Source organism: Calonectris borealis, chromosome 6 (assembly GCF_964195595.1).
Source record: "Calonectris borealis chromosome 6, bCalBor7.hap1.2, whole genome shotgun sequence".
Lineage (NCBI taxonomy): Eukaryota > Metazoa > Chordata > Aves > Procellariiformes > Procellariidae > Calonectris > Calonectris borealis.
In genome coordinates this window covers 38,703,015-38,720,448 of record NC_134317.1, presented here as the reverse complement: position 1 = coordinate 38,720,448, position 17,434 = coordinate 38,703,015, and the positions used below count along the sequence as shown (strand labels likewise).

The following is a 17,434-nucleotide window of genomic DNA, read 5'->3' as shown; positions in this document are numbered from 1 at the left end:
CTGATCGGATGCTGGTTTGCCCAGCTATGCTGGACAGGGCCTGGAAGTTAGTATTTTGATCAGGACCCAGCTGAGGTTCCTCAGCATTTGTCATATTCACGTGAAGTTAAACCACAGTGGAAAAGTTAAGCCTTACAGACAATGCTGGGTTTATTCCGCAAAACGACATTGCCCAAGGATAAAAATGGCTTCTGTCTGAAGCCCTGGAAGTCTTACAGACCTTTCCCCCACTCTGTCCTCTGATGACTCCTCAGCAGTAGTCCAGAAGTGAAGTCCAGGGCAGACCATGTGCCGACATACACACAGTACAGCCTCACTGACTCACACTACTTCTAGGTAGTCCCCAGCAGGAACAGGACACACCACCTTCTGTGCTGTTTGAATGCTGTCTGTCAAAGCATCAAGAGATGCAGGGCATTTATGGGTAGCCTGCTAGGAAACCAAGTGCTGAAATATTTTTCTCAGAGTTCATTTAGATGAGGCATATATTCATCTGCACTCAGCAGGGTAAACTCTAACTCCTTTCCTACATACAGTGGCCCGACTGGCAATCTGAACATGAAGGGGCTGTGGTCCGAGGGCCACATCTACACTAGATCAGAGGGGATGTTTTGGGTTACACCGGCTAACATGAGGAGATGTGGCAGGCTGGCAATACCTGTGAATCTCCCAGTTAGATATATGCCTCCCTATGGCTGTTCACAGAAAGTGAATTTGGATTTCAAAGTCTCCCTGCACAACAGTCTCCAGTCCGCGGACCTCGAGCAGACTCTCCTCTGTCAGTACTGCACCATTGTGTTCAAGATGAGCAAAAATTTGTAGAAACACTGAGTGGAAGCCAAAGAAATGCAAGAGAGAATTTTGTTCAGTTGTGCCCAACTGCTAAAGAAAACATCAAAGATTGAAAAGTGCTTATGAAAGAGAAAAAATTATGTTCCATTGCTGCCCAGAATCATTCAGTTCAGCTGCTTTTCACAACAAGAGGGAAAGCCCCTAACTTATCAGCATCTGGGCAGAGAATCCATAAACAGCTTCCTTCCTGTGGCTTACTATCCTGGTACACACCAAAACAAAGATACTCAAAGAACAAAAATTGTGATGCTGATAGAATTACAGGCTCTGAATATATTTTCCAAGAAGCTGATGATTTATGTTCTCCCTGCTTTGCAATTATGGATTCTGAGAAGCTCTACCACAAACACTGTGCCTAAAGCATTTAAAAATACTCTAGCTTGGCTCCACTTGCCATTTGAACATGCTGTGGGGCTGTGATATTGGGAAAAGCTCCCAGACTCCTCACAACTTATCAAAGAGGGCAGGTTCTTTGTACTTACCACAGCATCACAGTGATTTGACACAGTTACATCCCAGGAACTAGACATTATTTCAGTGTTTGCTCTCCTGGTTAACACAGGGATTGAGCGAGACAAGAATTGGTCTTGCATAGGAAGCAAGGTTAAGGTTAAAACCTGTTAGAGTCAAGAGGCAGTTCTAAGTGCTTCCAAATCTATATGCTGCCAAGGACAGATGATACTACAGTTTTCATGCTCCTCGCAGAGGCTACAGGTAGAGGAAAGGGAGGGGGAAGGGTATTTATTTGGCCTAGCAAAGCCCTTGAAGAGAAAGACTGTGCCTCAGACTTTCCAAATCTACAAACAGAGCTTGTGATCATGTTCAGCCTTTGCACTCCTGAAATTACTGAATGCACACACCAGTGAAGCTGCCAGCCTACAAGCTAGTGAGATTCAAAAGAAAAGGCTGCGCTGGACATAGCATAGGCAAAATAATGTACCATCCTCATCTTGCTCTTAGCAAAGGGTGAACAAGATAGGTTCATTTCTGACTTTTAAAAATGTACCCAGAGGCGGACACTAAGCATGTAATATTTCAGCCTGAACAGTTAAACTGTGAAACAATTAATTACAAACAACTGAAAACAGGTACTTTCAATGGGAAGTATCAGTAAAATAGAATAGATGTCTTGCAATCAGCCATGTCTTTAATACTTGCACAGGACAACGATGGCTGATTTACAAGCTTCTTTCTACCTATTTGCAAATATCTGGATTCATCTAATTAATAAGGTGGCCACACTGAACTAGGCACGTCCCTATCAACAAAGGGAGAAAGGCCCACAGAGAAACACTGAGACGTTTTGCATAATTATGCTGGGAGATACAAAATGAAATGACCACTTTCCATGCCAAAGAGTTTACAGTCAAGAGACAACAGCTGAATTTAACAGACAGCTCAAGGAAGTGCAAGATCAACGTCAGACAAATTGTAACACATGTTCTGTAACCATACTCCTCACTAAATCTGGGGAGCTGATCAAAAGATAGTAAAAGAAATTGAAGGCGATTCATGCACACCGACTAAAAAAGATCCTAGAAGCTCAATTAATTCAGCTAAAACACAGGACCCTTGTTTTAGTACTCCCTTAAACAAAAAAACAACCAGATTGTGCTAAACTACAGAGTTTGATACTTAAATTTTAGAGGCAACAGTCCCTACTCATGGAGAGAGTACTAATAGCTTCAAATATCAAGTGTGGAGCATCAAGTATCACAGTTTTCAAATCTGTTTCCTTATCTTTAAGAAGGGATGAGTTTTGAGTCACTATGTCTGGATTTTCTTTACTGCAGCGTAATGGAGAAAATCAGGTTGTTCAGTTCAAGTTCAAAAAAATATCTTGTTTATCTCTTCATGCAAGCTGGCTTTCCCAAAGCTCAGCAGGTATGTCCCTTAGCATCTCTTTTTATTGTTCAAATCCAGATTTCCAAGATAAAAACTAAGGTTTTTATCTTTTCCTTTCCTGCCCTTTCCCATCTAGCAAAATAAACTCTTTTTCTCACCTTTCCAGGCAAGACAGAATAGTATTATATGACTAAATAGCTCTGATCCAGATGATGTATTGCCTGAACATTTTTCCCAAAAGAATAACCTTCCCCATTTCATTGCCAAAATCTAGACTACTTAGAGCTCAGCTGAAAATGCCTCCTCTGCTGAACTTGCTCCTGGGATGACTCAGACTTTCACAGGAATTTATGTCCTGGTAATTTCAATCTACTCTAGAAAAAAATACAGCTTCTCCTCTTGCTATTAACAAGAGACCAACAACGTATGGTACATCACAGACGGGATTTGTCTCCTCTAACATTAGCCAGCTAAGAGTTGGAACTGGTCGCTTAAGCTGCCACCGTAGTTGGTGGAAAGACACCGAATCCTCCAGAAAGTGATACCTTCAACTCTAGACAGATCGAACACACCTCATCCGACTGGCAGAAATCAGTGCACTGCTGCTAACTGCCTTCAAAAGCAGGAGAAGCATCAACTTCTGGCTACTGTAGTTGGTGGAAGTTTTGTTACTGGCTATTGCCCCATCAGACAGCTTACGACCCTCCTGGTTGTTGTTCACAGTTTGTCCTCAATGAGCACGATGCACATTTTACAGATGGCTGAGGCACAGCACTGATGTTACTCTGTCCCAGCCACATAGAAAGTGAATGTCAGATCTGGATAGAAAGTCCCAATTCCCCGCCCATCTCTACCAACCAAACACCTTTCCTCAGAGAAACTTTCTGAAACTTGCTAGAGCCTGGCAACGATTGCTTCATTTTTCTAAAATATGAGTCAGGAAGAGGGATCTTGCTTTTTATCCAGAATAATTCAGGGCTTAACTGTACAGACTGTACTCAGGCAAGCCTTCCATTAAATGAGTGCAGTCTGAACACAGGAGCTGCAAGATGTTATTTCTGTACAATCTGCAATGATCAGCCAAAATTCTAAATTTCAAAAATTAAAAAATTATGGGTTTGAACTGTGACAGAGTTTTGAGGTTGTGCCTGAAACTTCTAATTTCTCTTTGCATTTATAGATCTGCAATTAACAAGGGATGAATTAGTTTTTAATTTTCAGTCCAGAAAAATCCCTTCAAATGTCTTGTAAATCCACAAACCCAGGAATGTATAAAGGAAACAAAAGCAGACTGACAGAGACGAATTTATCTTAGTTATGAATTGTTGACTTGGTAAATGCACAAACTTACTCCAATGAATGCAGCTAACAGCGTGGAAACAATTGCCTTCCAGTCTCTCATTAGTTAAGTACTTTAACAACAGCCATGTTACAACATCAATCCACCCTCAGAAGCTGCCTCCTGTGGCTCTGGTTTGGGAGCATCAAAGCTTGAACCTTATAGCTCATTTATGTTCATCGCTGTCCTGAGCAGGGACATTCTCAAAGTGTTGGCTCACTTATGTCGCAGATCAGAATGGATTGGAGAAAAAGGGCATGATGTGCCGGAAGGAGATGGGAGACAGAATGGGACCCAGTTACAACTCAGATTGCACTTTTTGTTAAGCCTATATTCTCCACTACCTTTTGGGACACTCTTCATCAACCAGTGCAACAATAGCATATAATCTAAATCTTCAGATTAATTTTTGGGCCATCATCAGTGTTTGTAACATGGTGCAAAGACATGTGAAACAGGAGGAAGAGGAGTTATAAGATGTCATCTCAAGGGGAACTTGCTGAATACCCTTTTGACCTGCAGTTCTCCCAGGAGGTGCTCAGCTCTTGGTGGGCCACCAGACCTGTCTGTCTCTGCACTGACTTTGCATCCTGGCAGGCTGTAGCTGAGGCAGGGAGCACTCCAGGAGCCTACTGTTCTCTGCAGACTGGATCGTAAATTGTGATGATGGGGGAGTGTGGGGGTGTGCTATGGGGGAATCTCTCCTTCCATCCAAACTGATTCTGAAGCTAACAAAAAATTGTGCAAACACAACAACAGATATCCATCCAAGCCTCCTCCTCTGCCCAGCTCTGAGATGTCTTATCCTTCCCTCTGGCAGTCTCTTTTATCATTCAATGCAGATGCCTATTCTCCTTGCCAGCATTTTTGTGGTTTCTGGACAGGTTCTACCGAATAGTTGTGTCATCAATTTATTTAGACTTTCTGATCCTTGACTAAATGCACTTTGTTTTCTACAGTTTAGGGAAGATGGTGAAGTTCTCTCTTAATCTTCCTAAGAACCTTCAAGGAACACTTCATTCTTCAACGTGGCTTAGCTATTTCATTTTTCTATGTGTCGTCTTACTTCTGACAAGGTGCCTGGCTGTCACTATAGTTAGTGATATTTTAAACCTTATGCATGCCATTCTAGTCGGTATAGCTCCATTCACTTTGAAGAAGCTATGCTGATTCACATCCACTGAAGTTCTTGCTCACGGCTGAGTTTTGATGTATACATTTTAAGATTAAATTAAAAGATATCTAGGTTGGCTTTATCCTTGGTTGCTGGCCTATGATGCTTTATAAATACTCTTGCCTGGGCAGCAATGAAAAGATTCAATTGGTGCACTTTTGTACTCTGATATGGTACAAACCACATCCATAGACTGAATTTCAAGAAGAAAAAAAAAATCCAAACAGAAAAGAAAAACCCCATTCTTGGCATCTGAAACAGATTTCCAACCCCTTCCCGCAGTTCCCCCATGCTTCCCTTGGGCTGTCTGAGAAATAACAGATGCAAATGGGCTACTTTTGAAAGCACAGCATTTCCTCCACAGCTGATGCGGTGCGAAAATCCATCTGAAGCCCAGCAGACATACCCATGAGCAAGTTGCCTCTGAGCTTTGCCAAGAATGATACATTTCACCATACTCTACTATAAAGAGAAAACCAGACAACCACCTACTGGCTGCATCACAGAGCGGAGAAGCCCTCATTTCTCCAGACTGCAGAATACCAATTAAATACATCTCAAGCCATCTATTCCTAGTAGGAGCTTAATGCAGTGCAAAGTTAGCTTGCTTCTTCCCCTAGAGGCATGCTCTTTTTTTTTTTTCTTCCCCTGTCAGGTGGAGCAATTTCTCTTCTTTTTTTGTTTCTGTGGCTGGCAAGTCAGAGCTGAGGTAAAATCAGTCTGCTGTCTGATGAGTTTTTGATGAAATTCAAGGCTGAAGCACTGCATTTCTTGTTTTATTTAGCATTCAGACATCCCCTGCTTCTTCATTTCTACACCTCAGCCTCTGGCAGTTTCAGAGTGCGGCTGCTTTCTTTAGGACAGCTGTAAGCTAAGAAAAGACCTCGTGCTAGGTTCAGATATGCGTCTGGTAAAAGGATGGTCTGTCTCCAAATGACACTTTTGGGCTGCATATCTGTATTCCTTTAGTGATTTGCATGTCATGTTTATGTACTTAACTTGCCCAGAAATATGCTGGCTTTTTGTCTGCTTGTGTTTTTCCTATGGTTATTGCTATCAGCACTTCCAGTTCAGGTTACAAAACTTGAGCAGCTTTCTGTTTGTTTCATGTATCATCACTAAAAGCAGATAGCAGATAACAGCTCATTTTGGCCAGTGCAATATCTGCCACCACACATTAAAGAAGTGAGCAGACACGAGGAAATGAAATTAGCTTTCATGTGTTCCTCTTACAGATCCTATAAAATTCAACTGCCGAAATTGGAAAAGAATTAATCCTACAACCTCTTGTCCAGACTGAGCAACTATGGCATAAAGGAGACATGAAGGAAAAACTCAGCAAGTCTCTCTTTGCCCAACACACAAGTGGCCACATACCACTGGGAATTAAAAAATGCTTTAGCTTCAGTGGCATTATGTCCACCCAGCAGATTTCCCCTGTAATCCCTGAAAGAGTGAAATGGCAACTGCTCTGCCACTCTTCACTATCCAGCAAAGGCTCTCTGCAACTCTGTAGAACTGCTAAGGAAATGTAGCTGTCTAGGCATGGTGTTTACAGAGAAATACAATTTGCCGTGGCCCCCTGGTCTTGTACGGTTGTTACAGTCCACCGAGAGTAACAGGGAGGAGGAGGATAGGCTAACATGGTGCTGGTTTCAAGCCCCATGTCCAGCAGCTGGGCTTGTTACGAGGAATGCTAATCCAGATGCGCAGTCTGAACTTGTGTTCCGAGTCTCCTGGAGCCCCTGCGCACCCTGACCATCTGCTACGCAGTATGTCAAATGGGACTTGAACTCCCGTACAAAATAATTACACAGACACTTGTCAAAATAAAGGCAGAAGAACCTTTGCTGAGGCATTGTCTTCTTGACTTTACCTGAGTAACTGGCTACTGTCCAAATCCTGGAAAGCACTGAATGTGTTAATTTACCATGAAAACAGCGTCAACGCCTAAGAGATACCTTACTGTTTAACATATGAGCCTGTGATTTTTTTTTTTTCCCCTGGAAGACCTGCAGTAGGCATAGGATTGCAATGTTAAGTTTTGATCCAATTTTTTTTTTTTTTCTGAGACAGCATTAGGCAAACCTCACTGTTCTGCATGTTCCACTCTGTATTCCAAAACTCAGATATATATAGAAGTATCTGTTCTGGAAACACTGTGCAACCCAGCTTTCTGGAATGTCTTGTTTTCAGGATAGCTGAATGGGGGAGCATGTTACTCACCCTCATGTCCTGTCCCTGGAGGCGGTTGAGAAGTGAACCTTTCATAAAGCACTCGCACTGCCACCGCTGTAACTCAGCAATCTCAGGGAAGTAAAAGGGAGCTGGGGGCACTGGGTGTTTTCGTTGTGATCCAGAATCAATATGAAATGCACAGGTACTTTTTACAAAAAATAAATCAACAGAATTGTTCACACCCACAAGATTGAGTTGCCCATATTTTTAGCATAAAAATAAGTTGGTAAGCTATATTCTTTTTCCTCATTCAGCCTCTTTTTTCTAAATAAAATAGGTTTTCTTTCAGGTTATAAATGTTTTTTTAAACTCTTTAAACATTAATAAAATGGACCGCTTCATCCTATAAGCTAGATCAACAGTTCTTCCAAATAGAAAGACAAACAAATTGCTTGGACATAATTTTGGCTTTTAATGCCATCTGTGTTACCATTTCTGCGTTGCCCAAAACCAAGAGAAGACTGTTCCAGCCCTGGCCATAGCTCTGCTTGGTAGGGCATCAAGCAGAGACTCTTCAGAGGAAGGTATAAACACCGTATCTCAAGAAGATTTATAGTACTTCCTATCTGATCTTCCTCAGTCTCCAAAAGCTTCTGCTTAGCTTAAAAGCCTACATGTTTACTGTCCTTTCCAAAGTTTGGTAGGTTCTGTCTCTAGTAACAGGGGATTTTGCTACTCTACACACGTGTTCAGTCTTTAGCCAAAAGCAATCCTCATGACAATGCGCTTCATTGCATAACTCTGCAAAGTATGAAACGATCTCTTTTTTTTCAGCTTTTAATTGCGTCAACATGTCCCTGAATTCTTGTTCTTTCAGACAGCGAGAACAGAAAATCCTGATCTGCCTTCTTACACATTCACCTTTTCTTATTTTACATACATTCTCCAGTTTATAGAGTTTAAGCCCTGTTCCTGCTTATTCAAACCCTGCAGCAAGAAAAACAGTTAAGTCTAATATCTGTCCCCTCCCATCATCTTTAACTTGGGGTAGATTTACCAGGTTGGAGGCTGCAACCCTCATTAACATCACCCAACACAACGCACACGTCACATAAAATGACACAGGAAAAGGTCACGGTGCTGTGCAATCCTGCTAACATCTATCTAGGCTGAATTTGAACTTGCCTGAATTAAAACAAATCTCTCTCATTTGCTGGTATCGATGAAGACTAAGTAAGCAGCAGCTGCTGAAACTCAGGCTGAAACACATGTATGGCATGGAGTGCAAACTCTTGTTTCAAATCTTTCAACTGATCTCAGTGAGGCACTGTTAGTTTTCAGGTGACAAAATACTTTTCTGAAGATTGTCCTGGCCCCTGCCATTTAACATCACTTAAACAACCGATGTATATGGACAATAGAAACAACATTTGCAAGGCAACTCAAAATGGCTCCCATCCCATACCTATCCCAAAGGTGCACACATAAGACTAAAACACATATGCATGAACATGAAGAGTGGAATCCTTACCTGCCCGCCTTTGGGCTGGTATTTGATGTTATCTGTTGATCCTATTTTGGACCTGACGTTCTTGAGGTCAGGTAGAGGCTGATTAATAACTCGTAGCTGCTTTGGAGTGGCTGGAGATTTAGGAGGAGTGCGAATTATGGCAACTTTTTTCTCAGTAGGTACCAGTATGGCAGATTTGGGGGTCCCAGGAGTGTGGGGGGTTCTGGAGTAGCTGGGCGTCCCTGGAGTGCCTGGGGTACGGGAGGCGTAGCTTGGTGGTGTCCCTGGAGTGATGGCAGTGGAGCCAGGAGTAGTGGGGGTAGAAGTTCCACTTTTTCCTGTTCTACGAATTGGCTCTGATCCTACATGCAAGAAAAAAAACCAGCTTAGACCCGCAGAAATACAGCTCTTCTTCCCTCTCTACCTCCCAAGGCTCCACCCCTGTGTGCCAAGTGAGATACAGCTCTAAGATGGCTGTGCTAGTGCTGAACAGCTGGATGTCTGTCTGTGTGTCTTATTTTGCTAATCAACCTGCCGGGAGTTACCTTGTCACGTGTGGCTGAGCTCTCCGCTCTAACGCAGGTGTGCTTCCCACAACACCTATGCCTCCTGCAAAGCTTGCTAAACAAGGCACAGTATCACATCGATTTCCATCTTGGGATTAGAAGCACTCTTGGAATCTAACCTTTGGGACTTGATCTGACAGCCTGACTAGACAGTAAGAATGTTGTCACCAATTTCAATGGATTTGGGCATTAAACTAGAAAGTGGGGAAAATTCTGACTGCAGTCCTGAAACTAAAGACTCTGAGTGCCTGCCTGCTGCTGGCCACATACCACTGCTGGTAATCTGGGTGAGCATTCGGCTGATGAACAAGTCATAGCTCTGTTGTGTGGATGGGCAGATGTCCCTCACGTTCAATTGCCATTTTTCATTAGTGCAGTGAAAGAAAGCAATTACAGAAGGCAACCTTGATTAAAAGTTACATTCTAGTTACATCTGCACACAAGTTAAAAATAAATAAATACTGTAACATTTTGTAGCGGCTCCATTCAGTGTTTATGGCATTGCCAGTCCTTTTCACTGAGCACAAGAATCAGTTCAGTAGTGGCATTGTGCTTTCTGCAGCCAGCTCTGCTGGTAACTCTCAAACACAAATGAATAGAAGCCGAGATACCTCCATATGCTGCTTAAAGCAAAGCTTTGCTGAGAATGCTCAGAGACAGAAAGACCAAACCAACCCCCAAAAGCCTGAGAACCCCAATGCCGAAAGGGTGCATACATGTTTTCACCTTTAAAATGTTCAGGAATTAAAAATCCAGTGGGCCTCTCTAAAGCATCCAGTGGGACTAATCAAAATCTTATTTAAACTATTTGTTAATCATTCTGTGTATTTAATGGTGGTGGACCAAACGCAATGCATTGCTGCCCCTGGGGTCCAGGAGAAACTCTTTGCTCTACATGACTCATTAGATAGATTGAACATACTCTACTCTCACCTCCAGCTTCCCTGAACGGTTTCTTTCTTTGCAAACCAACCCTAAACCAGAACCTTCTCACTATACCAACTGAGACAAAAAGGGAATAATTTTTTTTTTCCCCAGCTCCCTGCAGCTTTGGTATATTTATTTTTCATTCCTCAGCCCTTCACCACGTTGGCAAATGCTCAATGGCCTCTCACTCCTAGTCAGCAGAATGGGCTGCTGTGCCAGCTGGGGGTCACTCTGCTTACAAAGGGTCTCTGTTTTACCCTTGGAGCATCACCCAAGAATGTAAAAGGATTTTCTTTGTAGAATTTAATCATCTACTTCCCTTAAGCTGTCTTAAAAGGGCTTGAGATTGGTTTCTAAAGAGGGAAACCAGAGGAATTCCTATTGGAAAGCAGGGAGCCACATCCAGGTTCTGAGGCCTCGGCTGAATGCAAATCTATCTAAAAGTTCTGGGGGTATTTGGTAAGATTATCTTTGTCCTGTAATTTCTTTTGGCTTGTGATTTGATAACATTGGTCCTCATAAAAGGACCTTGCTGGTTTACTGTCCTAACTTCCCCCAATGAGTCACTCCACGAGCTAACATCTCAATTCTCAGCAGAGTTTTTACCCTAGGATTAGAGCACAGGGAGATCATTACTGTGAAACAGCAAGTTAATGGCTATAATACTAATATTATATATATAACACTTTTCCAAGATCCATCAGAATATTTTATATTGCCTACTTCAGGTTTGTCTCATTTTTCTTGCTGCTGTTTGTAAATGCTCTGTATTAAATATCTTACCTAGCTCTGAGCTCCCTGCAAAGACATTTTCTAATATTAGCGATTAGTCTGAACAGCAGTCCTAGCTCTGGGCATTGCAGCCTACAGAAAGGGTGCATCCTGTCCCTGGTTTCAAGCCCTTGGTATCTGACCAAAAACAGTCTGTGGGGCTCTGATGTCCAACAGCAACGCTATGGCAATGTGACACACCTAACAAGGGTGGGAGACATTCACAGCAGCAGGGGAGGGTTAATACGCAAAACACATACGGGTGGTCCGTCGTACTGAAGAGGAAAGGGAAGCTGTGAGGGAGAGAGAGTTCTCCTCTCTGTCTCGGTCTCCTGATACACCTCTTCGAGGAGGAAGGATAGAGGAAGGTCTTGGTAGAGAGGAACGCTTTTCAGGACTCTTGCTTACTCCATCCTAATAGCAGCAAAACAAAAAAGGAAGGTTTAGTTTTCAAAACTCACACTCTGGGCTGTGAGTTCTCTCAACCTATATACAGAGGGGGGAACCTCATCCTATGGGCCCAGTTTACTGCTCACACAGGAAGCTGTGGGGATCCAGCCACCTCCCATGCTCTGCTTAGCTCCCTGGTGCTTCTTTACTGCATTAGAACACCCAATAGTCATCTTTTGAGCTGCTTCAGACAGATACAGATACTCCTGGATTTAAATATGGATGGATTCCACACTTGGTTCTTAATAAGGAACAAGGTTTTCTTAGTGGAAGTTGAAAGTAAAAAAATTCTCTGGAGCTCAGCTGTGACATTCTCATGGAAATTTACCTGCAAAGTAACTGCAGTAGTGGTGCCCAGAATTCATCCCACACTATATTGTTAGGTGATGTGTGATTTTTGCATTTTCAAACACTAACTTGTGATTTTTTTATGGAGAAAAATTTTTAGCTACAGCTTATTTTTTGAGCAGAGGACTATTAATCCTGGTGTCTTATTTCCTTCCATACTCGTCTTTTTACTTTTTGAAATCAGCAGATACCTTCTTTATACCAGGGTTAGAGCAATGGACATATATGTTAGAATATTTTTGAACTTATGGGATGGGCAGCCAAAGACAGTCTTGCATAAGCAGATAGTCCTCCTAAAGACAAATATGATGATGGTCCCAACCAGTAAAAGACACACCAAGCATAGCGTTACACAGAAAATGGAAGTTAATAGTGAAAACAGTTTTTAAATGGGGATAGTCATCAACTCAGCATCAAGTAGATTTGAAACAAAAGTGAAATGTAAACATGGTAAAGCTAGGATGGACTGCCAAACATTTCTTTAAATTTATACTGTAACTTCTTCAGCATGGTCCCATGCATAGACCAAATTAGGTTCGTAGAGCATTTGGCTTCCGCCCTTATTGCTGGTGATTAGAATTGTACCCTCCTACGCTGGGGATTGAATTTGTTTTCAGAGAATATTAACTGGTTGAAAATTACATTTTTTAAACTTGGAAGGCAAATTAGCACTGCTGTTCTTTGCCACTTACCCGCATGCAAATGGGTGCAACTTCTTAGCAGTCAATGAAGCAGCATCCATACCATTAACAGAAAGAAGATATGTCCTTCTAGTTATAAATTATTTCACTTATGTTTCCTCTGGAGAATCTCCTTTGTTTTTATCCATTTTGTAGCACAAATCTTGTAGCCTGATAATCAGTTTTCCTGCCACTGGATGTAAGTAATCCCACGTAAGCTTCACAGAGAATTACTCAAATTAAGTGGGGAGAGAATGTGATCCATGGAATTCACCTACACATCTCCAAGCTAACTCTCTCTACCAACTCTGCTACCTTACCTTAGCATCTGATTTTGAGTAGGGCAAGCAGTCTCTTGGGCCTGCTGAGGAGGGCCGTACAGAATAACTGTCTGTATCGAGAAAAGTGGCCCTTTTAGTAGTTAATGAGCAAGCTGAGCTGGGTCTTGGAGGAAGCAATGACTTTGCTCTAGACTTTGAGGCAGGAATCTTTGACAAAGAGGCAGTCTAGTCATGAGAAAACAAACAAAAGAAAACACAACATGAAGCTGGACAAAAGGAAAAAACATGCAACATGGACCAAAAAAAAATGCCAAGCTATGAATTAATACTTTTCCTGTGTCTGGTAATGGTGTCTCTGCAGTTCTGACACGCGTGAAAGTTCTAGTTCTGTGTTGTTTGAAACCATCTGGGTCTGGACAGAGTTACTGATTCTAGGAAGTGCCTTTTTCTGCAGATGCTATTTTTATCTTGTGTTAATAGGACAAAACTGATGTCAGGTGCAGCATTTAACTGGTACAACTGCTGATGGGCTGCATTAGAAGCAAGTGCAAAGCTACAGGAGCACCAAGAGATCCTAGTCCTTTAAAACTACGTTGTGCATTTGAAATATAAACCCTCCAGGCTACAGTCAAATATAAAACAGTGGGAATCGTAAAAGCAAAGTTATACCAGCATTCCCACAATGGCAGAATGACATGACAGTATTGCTTCTTGTGCCACTGTGTACACACAAAATCCCTAATGCACCCCAAACATTGTATTCTGTGCATTTGGTGTCACTCTGTAGAGTGACAATGTAGACTCCTGGGATGAGGAAACCCGTATATGGTTGAAAGGCTGACATGATAAGTCATCGTGGTCAGATACTTGTCTGATTCTGAATAATGATAATACCCCATTGAAAGAACAATTAAACATCAATAGGACAGACTGAAAATTCTTTGTTGACACTTAGGAGCACCTAACTGCTTTGCAAAAAGGAATTTCCTTCGAAGACAAAAGGGCTACTTGCTTAAGCAACACTTTTTTTCCTCCCATGGGTATAACTGATACTACAAAGAACAACTGCAAGGCTGTTATCATCTTGGCAATGTAGTCCTGATCCTTTCTGTATTCATACAAGCTTGAAGTTACACGTAGGACCAATCCCAATGGGCCTGTAATTATGGGATTTGGTACAGAAATTTACCATGAAAAATCTGGCATTTGATCTAAGTCAGTCACCTAGACTCTCTCGATGTTCAGAAAAGGTGTCCGAGTTACTCCTTAAGTTGTCTTTGTTAGAAAATGAGGAAAGAATGGGTTGCCAACTTTATACTGACAGGCTTCTGGCTTAGGCTACATACCCAGCCTACAGAAAACTGAGGCTGGTGTGCTGAATGTCATCCATGCCATCATCAACAAGATGAAGAGTTGCAGAACTGTGTAACAAACAATTCCAGTCCTACAACACAGCTGAGAAGACTGGATGATTGGATATCATCATCCATATCAAGTAGCTCTACTGAGCAAGACAAGAAATTAGTTCAAAGGATGGAAGTGCTTTGCTAGCAAGAATATGTTCCTAGAACGAGTTTTGCAACATATTTACATCTCCTTCTTTTAATACTTATTTCACTGTCTGAGAATACACAGAATAAAATCAGTGAATAATTATTTTAGACAGAAACTGAACAATATGTGCTTCTCTCACATCAAAGACTTCTCCAGACTTTGACTGATTTGTCAGAGTTCAATTCATGGGTCCCATCCACTTGTGAAACTTTGGGCCATATTTACAAATCCACTAAGGTGTTTATTGATGCTGAAACTCTGTGGAAGCAGGGTATCTATGTTGGGTGGCTCCAAGAAGCAAACAGTCTGCAAACACCTATCACCCAGTTTTCTGAACTTGAGATATAACTAAGCTTGCACAGTTTGAGGCCCAAATGTTCATTCAGTGGTTTTTGCCTTTTTCAACTTGCGGGTCATGCAAAATGTTTCCCCTAACGAGACTGGAAAACTCTTATGGATTAAGATTCTAGGCACAATGTAGAGATCTTGTCCTTTTCACTCCTATTACATACGGTGTCCTCCGTGAATATGTGCATCCAACAGGGATGCTAAAGACGGACAAGACAGATCTTTTGGTGGGACCGCTGGGGAAAAGGCATGACCTTTGGCTAATGAAGGGCTCTGAGATTATTACAGTCTAGATCCCCTCAGTGTTATTTAGGGAGCAAGGCACTTTTTAGCATCAGTCATAGCAGAAGAATCTGGCCCAACCAGATTTCAGTGAGATGCTCAAGGCTGGTATAGCAAGCAGAGAAACCAAATGCCTCCATCCCTGCCTGTGCTTTACCCAGAAAACTATTCTTATTCTCTGATAGCAATACATTACCTTTGACCTCTGTTATAATCCATGTTGCTTGGAAGTACCAGCTGTCCACAAGACAAAGAGCTATGTAACCCTGACTAAGACTCAGGGATTGCTGAAGTTGGGATGCAGAAACCTCACTTTATTTCAGAGGTGTTCCTAACACATGACCAATGTTCTCAGCATCTCGCTACCGCAGGTACACAGCTCCTTCCAGCAGATGGAACTGCTTAGCCTTTCCTGAACTTGTTCTGCAAAGCAGTATGAAATTTGTAGTTTGAAGATGGATAACAAAATTGACCGGGTGGGGTGATCTAACATTACCAGTAGAGAGGAAAAGGCTGCACTTGAAGGACACAAAAGCTGAAAATCAGGAAGAAACACAACAAAAAGGGAGAGGTCTTTATAAAAGCAGAGGTGAAGCCAAGGCACAGAAGAGAAAACGTCCAAGAGATGCGCAAGGGTGGCAATCAGAGAAGTGAGGCAACAGGGTGAGAAAGTAAGCAGGGGACAGACTTCTCATCTTTGCCATAATGTAAAGATCAGGAATAAGAAAGATGTATAGAAAGCAGATAATTTCAGAGACTGATTTTGCAAGTGCTTGTACTCAGAGCACTCCATGAACACAGGTGACTCTGAAAATGGGCTAGTATTGACTTCTTTTGCATAAGTGTTGATCACCCCCCAAGAAAAGACCGTAATAAACCATACTGTTGATTCAGACCAGAAACCTGTCCAGGTATTTCTTACTGTACTAGTAAAGAAGCTCTAGCAGTTTCCCAGTTATGAGCTGAAATGGGTCAGACCTGAAAAACCACACGAAATCCCAGAATCCATGGCTGAATTCAGGTCTAAATTTCACAGCTCCTCCAAAGCCTCCAATCAGTTACACTGCTATCATCATTAACAATTTCTTATGAGTCATAAATAATCTGCAGCACTTTATGAGACAGAGTTTTTTTGTTCCCCAAAGAATTGATGATCTGGTTAGACAGATGAAACTGATCAGCCATGGAATACATTAGGAAATTTAGAGGAATCCTAAAGAACTTCTGTTAGCCCCTAATGAGGGCTAACAATGACAAAGTACTGTCGTGCTGCAGATGTGAATTAGCATGTGTCAGTGTCATGTAAAAAACAGTTGCAGAGGGGATAGTGAAAGGACGTTGGTTTCCTGGGGATTTTGGAATGGTGGGAGGAAAAGCGTAGGGGTCAGCATGGGAGCAGGGCGGAGCGGCACTGCAGCATTTGCTGAAGGAAACTCAGGAGAGCAGAGTCAGACACAAGGAGCAGAACAGGCTGCAGAGCAGCTGAAGGCAGGGCACGTAACTGTCGGGTTAACACACAGACAGAAATCAGTAGTCCAGGAAATGGCCATTCAGAAAGCACTTAATCGCATATAAAACGCTACCGGCCAATGATTTCTACACAGGCATGACCTCTGCAGAATGCATGGCTATGTAATGCTGCCTCAGAAGGCATCCAGTGAGTCCTGGGGGAGGGTTTCTGCCTGCACAGCAATCGAGCAAGGTGGCAGTACGAGTCAGGCGCTGCAGAAAGCGCCAAGGTACGCAGTTATCCCAAAGGATGACCTGGCTCGAAATGCTGAACAACATCCAACTCCTGCAGTTTGGAGTCCTGTGTGCCCCCTACGGATCTGCAAACTGTCATCATCTACTACCCGGGACTGTAATTCAGAGGTTATTCAGGAAAGGTGGTTTTAATTACTCTTTTAAATGAATAATGAATATGGCAAACAAATTCTAAATGGAACACAAATTTTAAATGGAACACACAATTACTTACTGAATTAACACAAAAAGATCTGAAATAAGGACAAAAGGAGGTTATAAAGATGAACAATAAGATGATTTTACTCACTGAGAGTTTTTCCTTTGCTTGTTTAAATACACCAGGAGCCTGGTTTGTTTCACCACCTGCTGCTGAGAGACCCAAAGAAAGACTTGATAGTTAAAAACAAAAACAATATGCTTTTCCACTTAGTACACTTATTAGAACAATTAAATGCCTTTTAACTACTGTGCAAAGTAATTACTTTGTGAATTACTCTCAGTGGACTATATGCAGAAATGTACCTGCCTTAAAAATGTCCTATATTCATCATACTTGATGTAAAATAGTATTCTACACAGTTCA

General features: G+C 42.1%; 1 protein-coding gene across 9 annotated transcripts in view; it reads right to left on the bottom strand.

Annotated features, from left to right (window-relative positions):
- The window catches only part of MAP2 (microtubule associated protein 2), a 232,972-nt gene that overhangs the window by 9,751 nt on the left and 205,787 nt on the right, over window positions 1–17,434 (bottom strand). For 6 of the 9 annotated variants that reach the window (XM_075153709.1, XM_075153711.1, XM_075153712.1 and 3 more), the window contains 3 exons: window positions 17,159–17,220; window positions 11,423–11,576; window positions 8,920–9,260 (listed from right to left, as the gene is read on the bottom strand). In XM_075153709.1, coding sequence (XP_075009810.1) covers window positions 8,920–9,260; window positions 11,423–11,576; window positions 17,159–17,220 — 557 coding nt within the window. Of the gene's footprint in view, window positions 1–8,919; window positions 9,261–11,422; window positions 11,577–12,960; window positions 13,147–17,158; window positions 17,221–17,434 lie in introns of all 9 variants that reach the window. The other 3 variants (XM_075153705.1, XM_075153708.1, XM_075153707.1) reach the window with 3 other exon arrangements.